Raw genomic sequence first — 8,368 nt, forward strand, 5'->3', positions numbered from 1 at the left:
GGGGGGCGGGGCCTGGGGAGTAGGTGCAGTCTGTTGGGTGGGAGGGCGGGGCCTGAATGGAGGGGAGGCTGCGAGTGGGTGGGGATGGAGGGGTGGAAGGAATCTGATGGACTGCGTGGGGCGGAAAGTTGGACACTGCAGGCGGCGCTTGAAGCGTCAGTCAGGAGGAAGGGCTGGAGATAAGGGGGGGGGGGAAGGGGTGGGACCTGAGGATCTTGTAGAGCGAAAAGGCGTGGCCCAACTGGTGGGGATCTGGTTGACGTCCAGTGTTATTTATTGGGGTGGGTGATGGAATATTGGGAAGGATTTCTAGGGAGCTGTGGGGGACCTCAGGAAGAAGGGTCCGGTGAAGGGGGTTTGTTCGGATGTAGGGAAGTGACAGTTTCTTTTGGGGGGGTTCTCTGGGGCTCCGAGAGGGGCGGAGCCTGGGACAAGGTACCTGTGAGGGTCATATGCAAGGGCGTGAGTGTCTAGGAGTTGGTGGGGTGGACCTGAAGGTTCGGAGATGGTGTGATCCGAGAAGAGGCTTGAGATAGGAGTTGACATAGGAGCTGGCCGGCGGGAAACTGACAGTGGGCCCTGTGCTCCAGGAGACGGACTCCGCCCGTGCCGCCGCCCCGAGCCCGGGAGGATCGGGCTTCGACGTCGCGGGAGCGCTCCACATCGCGCGGTCGCGGTGCCACCCGCTCTTCTTCCCGGGAGAGCGGCCGGGGGGGCCGGAGTCGAGGCCGCCCTGCCCGCCCCTCACCCTCGCCCACAGGTCTCTGCCCTGTCCTGCCCGTGGGAGGGTGGGGGGTGGACTGGAGCTGTGGAGGCGTGCTCCTGTGACCCCAGCCTCTTCTCTCCTCACTCTCCCACCCCATCCTAGGTAGTCGCGTGCCCCGTTTCGACCCCACAGCCTTTGTGAAAGCCAAGGAGAAGAAGCAGAGAGAGATCAAGATGAAGTTAGCGCCCATTTCCCCCTTACGTGCCCATATCCCTGCGCCTTTAACTGGCCCCCCGACCTGTGCTCTCATCCATCCCCGTCTCCCATCTGTCTCCGTCATCGGTCACCTGCCCCGTCTCTCCCTTTCCCTTTCCCTGCGCCTGCTTTTCACCTGACCTCCACCTCCTCCCCTGACCCCCACCACCCGGTCTGTGTGTCCGCAGGCCTTTTCCTTCCCTTTCTTATGTGACCTCAGCTGTGCCCATAGGGGCCCAGCGACGCCATTCCTAGCATTAGCTGGGCACACAGGTGGGTGTCTCCTTCTCCGCTCCCCAGGCAGCAGCAGCAGCGGAACCGATTGGGCAGCGGAGGAAGCGGGGACGGCCCGTCCATCTCCTGGTCTCGCCAGACTCGGCCCCCCGCTGCCGTGAGCGGCCGAGGGGACGCGGCTAACCGCTCGCGAAACCGCAGCTCCTCGGGTAACTTGGGCTGTAGCGCGCGGGGCGGGCTGGGCGCCCCGGCGAGCGCGGGAGGCTCACTCTCTCCTCCCCCTTCTAGTGGACAGTTTCCGCAGCCGCTGCTCATCCGCCGGCTCCTGCAGCGAGTTGGAGGATTTCTCCGATTCCCTTCCTAGGGGGTAAAACTTGGGCGCGAGGAGAGGACCACCTCCAAGCGGGGGTCTGGGGAGGCTGGAAACAGTCTTTTGCAGGGAGGTTGGGTGATGGAGGCGGGAGCCTTGAACCACCGGGGAGGGCGAGGTGGGAGGTGCCCAAGGCTCCTCCCGCTAGTGCCTCAACACTCTCTCCTGTCAGCGCTCGCCGCCGCGGGAAGCCTCCCAGCCCCACCACCTGGGGCGGGTCCAACACGGTGAGTGTATTTCCCCAGACCATGGAGGAGGTAGGGGCAGCATGAAGCCACCAAAAGCCCATGATTCCATTCTGGGGGACTCAGGTTGCAGAGGTGTCTTTTTTTTTAAGATTTTATTTATTTGACAGACAGACACAGCAAGAGAGGGAGCACAAGCAGGGGGAGTGGGAGAGGGAGAAGCAGGCTCCCCGCCGAGCAGGGAGCCTGATGCGGGGCTCGATCCCAGGACCCTGGGACCATGACCTGAGCCAAAGGCAGATGCTTAACGACTGAGCCACCCAGGCGCCCCGCAGAGGTGTCTCTTGAAATGCGTCTGGACGCAGAATGTTTTGAGACCATTGGATTGGAGCGGAGTGTGGGGGTGGGGTGGGGTAGATGATACCAGCTAAGGGCACCAGCCCTGGCCTCAAAGTGCCAGCTCTTAAAACCTGGCCCCGCCTTCCTGTCACCTGTGTGGCTCACGCTAGTTCTCAGCCTCAGTCTCTTAATCAGTTGAATGGGGGTGGTAATAGTATTCATCTTAGAGGGTTCTGGTGGAGATACCAGGAGGTGATTTTGCATCTAGTAAGTGCCCAGTGGGCGTCAGCGCTTGTTCTTTGAGGTCCTTAGGTTCAAAATTTCCAGTGGGATCTGGGGGACAGGAATAGAGGGAGGATACCTAACCCCCTCTTCCTGTCTCCCCCAGCAGCAGAAGCCCACCCCTGTGGAACGCAGCCGCCATCAGAGATGCCTGACCAATTCGGGGGGCTGGGTCCCTATGAAAGGTGAGCCTGGGACTCCACATCTCCCTCTCCCTTACCGCCCTCCCCAGCCCAAGGGCAGCGTATTGGGCCCTCACAGCCCTTGCACCCACACCCACTCTCAGAGTACAGCTCCGACCACCAGGCAGCAGACATGGCCGAAATAGATGCCCGCCTGAAGGCCTTGCAGGAATATATGAACCAATTGGACACACGGTCGTGACCTCGACCTGGAGTACTGCCCCTCCATCCCTCACCCACTGCTGGATTCGGAGTGGGGGGGCGGGCAGCCCTGCTCAGGCTCCTCTCCTGCTGGTGCTACCGGGGTTTCAGGTGTGTGAGGCCTTGGCGCCCCCCCCCCCGTCATGCACTGCATGCTGGGAGGGAAGGTATGTGCATTTTGTAAATAAACTATTTGCTGTTGGGCTCCTTCAGCTTATGACTAAAGGGTAGGGCTGGAGTGGGGAGAAATGAGGACTGGGTGGTGGCCGTAATTGGGACCTGGTGTATTTCTGGGCATGTCTCTGACTGGGAGGCACTTTAGGGTTCAGAGTCAGGAGAAACTTGCATACTCTCTAAAGCAATGAATGGGGTGGACCTGAGGGGTGGGAGTGAGCAGCTCAACCCCAAAGGGGTCCAAGCAGAGATGTGGCACAGGGTATCTTTGGCCGAGCGGTAGAGAAGGGGTGTCTTGGAGCATGGTTCACGGCCCTGAGCTGCCGTCAGTGACATCTGGGCCATCTTGGTGCTGATTCCTGCGCTCTGGCCCGAGACCTGGGTTCTGAGCTGTGATGTTCCTTACAAGCTGGGCTCTCTGGGGTCTTGGTTTAGGGTTGGGGCCTCTGGGTTCTGAGTACCAGCGAGGACAGAGTGCTGGGCCCGGGGCGGGTGGGACTGGCTGGGGTCTTGTGGGAGGTAGAGAGGGAGGGGAGGCATGTGGTGGGACACAGGAACACAGTTTGAGCTGCACCTTGATTGGAGGGGAGGCGGTGGGGTTTCCAGGTGTGGAGGAGATAGGGTGTCACTCGTGGTAGTGTGGCCAAGTCTGGATGATCTCATAGAGTTGGTCGCCTGGAGAGAGTGTGCGCTGCACGTCCCTGTGTCCCTTGACCTCGTATCTGGGGCTCAGTTTTCCCTGAGCCACACCGCAAGCTAGCAGACTCTGGGCCGCCCTGAGGGCCCGGGGTGGAGGTGACCGCTCTGGGGGAGACAGACGCAGGAGTTAGGCTAGGGCTTCCTTGAGGGACAGAGGTAGTGTGGGCTAGTGTTTCCAGCTGTGCACCCTGCCCCCCTGGGGCCCAGAACCGGGTCTGCCAGTCCCCTAGCAGGAACTTAACCCTGCTGTGCCTCAGTTTCCTCATCTGCGAAAGGAGAGAATGATGGCACCTGCCCACAGGGCTGTGGGACAAGAAAACGAGTTCTTTTACATAAAGCCATCACAGAACAGTGCCTGGCACAGGTTAAACCCTCAGCAGGTGTCAAGATTAGAGCTCATCCTCCCTCCTCTGCCCCCAGACCTCTGGGTCCTACTCATGATGGTGGCTGTTTATCATGGACTGGCCGAAGAACTTTTATGCAGATTAACTCATCCTGGCCCAAACCAGGCAGTTGCAAAGAAATGGTCATTATCCAAAGGAGGAGATGAGGCTTGGGGAAGCCGACTCAACTTGCCCAATGTCACAGAGCTTGGAAGTGGCAGAGCCTCCCAAGGACTACATACCGTGCGGCGCCATCCCCCAGACCCCAGGTCGGCCCTCCATGCCAACAGCTGGACACTTACCCATGTAGTTACCCATGAAGGAGATGCCAATGGAGATGGGGTTCCAGGTGGGGCCTGTGTGATCGCCCTTGGTGTCCCAGCCCCGGCCCTCATACACGAGCCCATCTTCTCCGATCAGAAAGCTGTATGGGTGGGGGTGGGGTGGGCTTGATGAGTAAGGGAGGGCATGCCACCCCCTCCCCTGCCCCCTGCTACTCACACACAATTTCCCCCAACACTTCCCTCTTCTGTCATCCAATGCCTCTGGCCCCTGCCACGTGCCAGGCACAGCACTACACCCTCACGGCCACCCATGAGTTAGTACTGCCCCCATTCTGCAGGTGGAGCATCAGAGAGGTGGGGACGTCTGCCCACAGTCACACAACACAGCCAGACAGGAACAGAGTCCGGATTCTCACCCGGGTCCCTGGAACTCCCATTCACGTGATCCTACTCCTTGCTTCCTCCAGCCTCCTGGGAGGATTTGTTGAGCTCTTGATTTGCTGAATGCCCTCATGCTCTGGGGCAGGAGCCGCTGTTGTCCCCAAGGTCATGCCCCATAGACCCCTGCCTCTCCGAACTGTCCTCTGAGAAGCTTTTCTGCCCTTGGCCCAGCCTGCTTCCTGCTTTCTGTTCCCTGCTGGGGTACACTGAGTGACAGGATCTAGGACTCAAGGATTGGCATCATAACCAGATACAGACTCTGGAGTCCCAGCATCTGCCTCTTGGAAGTTTCCAGTCCTGGCATCAGATCCTTAAGACTCATTTGACACGCCTTGATGGAGCGAGTCTGATTTGGCACATTGGAAATAACTAGAAGATCAGCACTTTGGAGTTTCAAGATCTGCTGCCTCTGCCCTCTTGCTCTCACAGTCACCAAGGACGTAAAGAATGTTGGAACTTAAGAATCTTTGGGTCCTGAATCTCCCACGCAGGAAGCCCGAATCAGAATCTGGCTCTGAAGAGACTAGAAATTCCATGGTGATGCTGGCCCCCAGGACTGGGCTGCTTATGGCTTTATCACAGCCCCAACACCTGGCACAGGCAGTTGGGACTCCCTGTGTATTTGTGAAATGGAAGCATCTAGTTTAAACCTCCACCACCACTAGGTGGGTCAAGTGAAGAACCTTTTTATAAGTAAAGATACTGAGACTCAGAATGTGATGTGACAAGAAGGAAGATCCAGAATGTTGGGATCAGACTCTAAATCCTAAAATCTGAGAAACAGACTTCAGTCTGCTTTTCTATAAGGCGATTGAGGTCAGAGGCTGGGGAGCCAAGCTTTGTCTTCACTACCTCATGGAAACCCTTAGCATCCGAGCACCTGAGTCTTGGAGACAAAGCCTTGAAGTTGGAGCCTTTGAAATGTAAAAGCTTGAGCCAGAAGAGCTGGGGATACCCTCGGAGGCGTCTAGACTTCCAATGAGGTCATCGGCTTCCCGAGCTTCACCCTACCCCTCTTGGAAGCCATCTCTAAGGGCGGAACCCGGGAACCTGGATTTCCAGTACGGTGACTGGTGTTTACCAAGGTCTGAGAACCTGTAGGGTTCAAAGTTCACTCGCTGCGGAAGCCCTTGTATGGGGCCGCGGCCTGTTACCCCGGAAAGGGAGCTGGGGGGCACGGCCCCCAGATGCAGATCTTCGCAGTCCTTTTGTTTTCTGCCGTCACCCACCCGCAGGCTGTTCTCCCCACAGCCGCCAGGGGGAGCTGCTTCCACCTAGCAGGCTCACATCCCTCCCCCGGCTCCTGTCTTCCTTACCGTGGTCCACAAGGCCCTGCCGATCCGGTCCTCCTCGTTTCATGTCACTCCTCCCAGCTCCCTCCAGCCATCCTGACCTCTGTCCTTCAGGCGTGACCCTCTCACTTGCCCTCATAGCTTTTACCCCTGCTGGACCCTCAGCTTACCACTCTTGCCGCAGCCCCCCATCCCAGAGCCACCTGAGTCCCCCCCCCCCACCGCCCCGCCCTATTGCTTCTATCACCCTCTGAATTCATCTGGTTTCCTTTGCTTGTTTCCCACCTGTTCTTCCCCGTTGGTCTTTAAATCCCATTGGGCCAGATTCGCACTGTTCATGCCTCCCCCATCCCAGCACCCGGGCAGGGCCTGGCACATAATAAGTGCCTAAGGGCAAGAGCCCATGAACTTGGGGGTTCCCACTGCATGCCAGGTGGTGCCCTAAGGGCTTTGCATGTATGTATTGGCTGATTTAGTGACCTGGTGGGGGCAGAGGAGGGAGAGGAAACCAAAGTGGGGAGAGCGTTCGTGACCCTGCCCCAGGTCTCAGCCAGCAACAAGCAGAGCTGAGACTGGACCCCACCCCGACCCCCACGCTGAACCCGCCTGCTTGTCTGCTTCCCAACAGAGGCGGCAGACTTTACGAAGGGACTCCAGTGTAGAGGACTCTTTCTTTTGTGCTGGTAGTCTGTCCCTTCCTCCGGGGAGCAGGGCTTGGACTTCAGCCCTTTCCCTTCTTCCTAGCACCTGCGTGCCGCGCGCACATGCGCAGTCCTGTGTGCCCGCCCTGGGGAGAAAGCAAGCTGCGAGGACTGGCGGCCAGGGGGCTCTAGACCTGCCGGGGGTCCCTCAGGCCTCCACACATTTCCCTCCACCCGCTGGGGCACCGGCCTTAGCCTCCGCTCCGCACTCACTTGTAGCCCACGTCACACCAGTTCAGCGTCCCCGAGTGGTAGTTGTGCACGTTCTGGGTCTGCTGCAGGCACGAGGCCGGGCAGTCGCAGGGGCTGCCGGCCGTGTGTGACACCACCACGTAGCGCACGGGCAGTCTCAACTTCTTGGAACACTTGGACACCGGGGCCCTCCACTCTCTCCGGGGCACTATGGGGCAGCAGAGGTTTGGGGGTTCTTCTCTAGGCCCTCCGAGCCCAAGTCCGAGGAGAGCCAGGAGGGCCCAGGCGAGCAGCGCGCAAGGGGCGGGCATGGCAGGTGAGGCCCGCAGGGACGGCTAGGAGTTCACCGCGGGCCGAGGCCACCTTTATCTGCTGGGGCCGGGCGGTGGGGAGGGCCTTGCTTCACACCCTGGCGGGACAGGCAGGTCACACTGACCCCAGATTCCGCTTCCTTCTCTGGCAGGACTGCAACAGGATGCGGTGTGGTGAGGTGGGGAAGTGGGGAGCCCATGGCAAAGCCAAGGGGACTCTCTCCTAGCTGAGAGTCAGGGTGGGGAGGGTTGCACAGGCCTCTGGCCATCTCGCCCTGTGGTTTCTGGAAGAGCAAGGGCCTGGCGCCCTGCCCAGCTTTGTCTCTCCTTTCAGTGGGGCTTTGAACAACTCACTGGGAACATTAACACAGGGGCTGGGGGCCTGAGCCTCCTCTGTCCTTCTCCTGGAGGGACCAGGGTAACAAAAGCCCCCCCCCCCCCCCCCTTTTTTTTTTAAATTGAAGTGTAATTAACATACAGCTTTATGTTATTTTCAGGTGTACAACATAGTGATTCGACAGTTCTGTACATTACTTAGTGCTCACCGTGATAAGTGTGGCCCCCAGATGTCCCCAAACAATGCAGTAGTGATCTTGTTGACTACATTCCCTATGCTGTACTTTTCATCCCTGTGACTTATTTTATAACTGGAAGTTTGTACCTCTTAATCCCCCCCCTTTTTTTTAAAGATTCTATTTATTTATTTGAGAGAGAGAATGAGATAGAGAGAGCATGAGAAGGGGGAGGGTCAGAGGGAGAAGCAGACTCCCTGCCGAGCAGGGAGCCTGATGTGGGACTCGATCCCGGGACTCCAGGATCATGACCTGAGCCGAAGGCAGTGGCTTAACCAACTGAGCCACCCAGGCGCCCCCTCTTAATCCCCTTTATCTATTTCATCCACCTCCCCTCTTGCCAGTTTGATCTCTGTATTTAAGAATCAAAAGCTCCGGGCGCCTGGGTGGCTCAGTTGGTTAAGCGACTGCCTTAGGCTCAGGTCATGATCCTGGAGTCCCTGGATCGAGTCCCGCATCGGGCTCCCTGCTCAGCAGGGAGTCTGCTTTGCCCTCTGACCCTATCCCCTCTCATGTGTTCTCTCTCATTCTCTCTCTCTCAAATAAATAAATAAAATCTTAAAAA

General features: G+C 58.4%; 2 protein-coding genes across 5 annotated transcripts in view; one reads left to right on the forward strand and one right to left on the reverse strand.

Annotated features, from left to right (window-relative positions):
• CCDC61 (coiled-coil domain containing 61) overlaps positions 1-2,958 on the forward strand; it is a 26,555-nt gene extending 23,597 nt beyond the window's left edge. For 3 of the 4 annotated variants that reach the window (XM_034986807.1, XM_034986808.1, XM_034986810.1), the window contains 6 exons: positions 591-760; positions 869-944; positions 1,262-1,404; positions 1,484-1,562; positions 1,738-1,792; positions 2,478-2,958. In XM_034986807.1, the coding sequence (XP_034842698.1) occupies positions 591-760; positions 869-944; positions 1,262-1,404; positions 1,484-1,562; positions 1,738-1,792; positions 2,478-2,699 (745 nt within the window). In that variant the 3' untranslated portion in view covers positions 2,700-2,958. The remainder of the gene's footprint in view (positions 1-590; positions 761-868; positions 945-1,261; positions 1,405-1,483; positions 1,563-1,737; positions 1,793-2,477) is intronic. The other variant, XM_034986809.1, reaches the window with a different exon arrangement.
• A 289-nt stretch (positions 2,959-3,247) lies between these two features.
• PGLYRP1 (peptidoglycan recognition protein 1) lies at positions 3,248-7,316 on the reverse strand. The gene is made up of 3 exons (XM_034986811.1): positions 6,942-7,316; positions 4,313-4,434; positions 3,248-3,732 (listed from the first exon to the last, which is right to left on the reverse strand). The coding sequence occupies exons 1-3, from the start codon at positions 7,229-7,231 to the stop codon at positions 3,554-3,556; spliced, it is 591 nt and encodes a 196-aa protein (XP_034842702.1). The 5' UTR covers positions 7,232-7,316; the 3' UTR covers positions 3,248-3,553.
• Between the last annotated feature and the right edge of the window lie 1,052 nt (positions 7,317-8,368).

Source organism: Mirounga leonina, unplaced genomic scaffold (genome assembly GCF_011800145.1).
Source record: "Mirounga leonina isolate KUSES-001 unplaced genomic scaffold, KU_Mleo_1.0 Mir_376, whole genome shotgun sequence".
Taxonomy (NCBI): domain Eukaryota; kingdom Metazoa; phylum Chordata; class Mammalia; order Carnivora; family Phocidae; genus Mirounga; species Mirounga leonina.

What these genes read in the sequence shown, in the direction of transcription:
- PGLYRP1 (XM_034986811.1), bottom strand. Translation starts at nt 7,231, where the DNA reads ATGCCCGCCCCTTGCGCGCTGCTCGCCTGGGCCCTCCTGGCTCTCCTC. An exon ending in TGGTGTGACGTGGGCTACAA is followed by an intron (nt 4,435 to 6,941) that starts GTGAGTGCGGAG and finishes CCACCCATACAG; the next exon opens with CTTTCTGATCGGAGAAGATG. An exon ending in CTTCATGGGTAACTACATGG is followed by an intron (nt 3,733 to 4,312) that starts GTAAGTGTCCAG and finishes TGTCTCCCCCAG; the next exon opens with AGCGGTCACCTCCACCCCGG.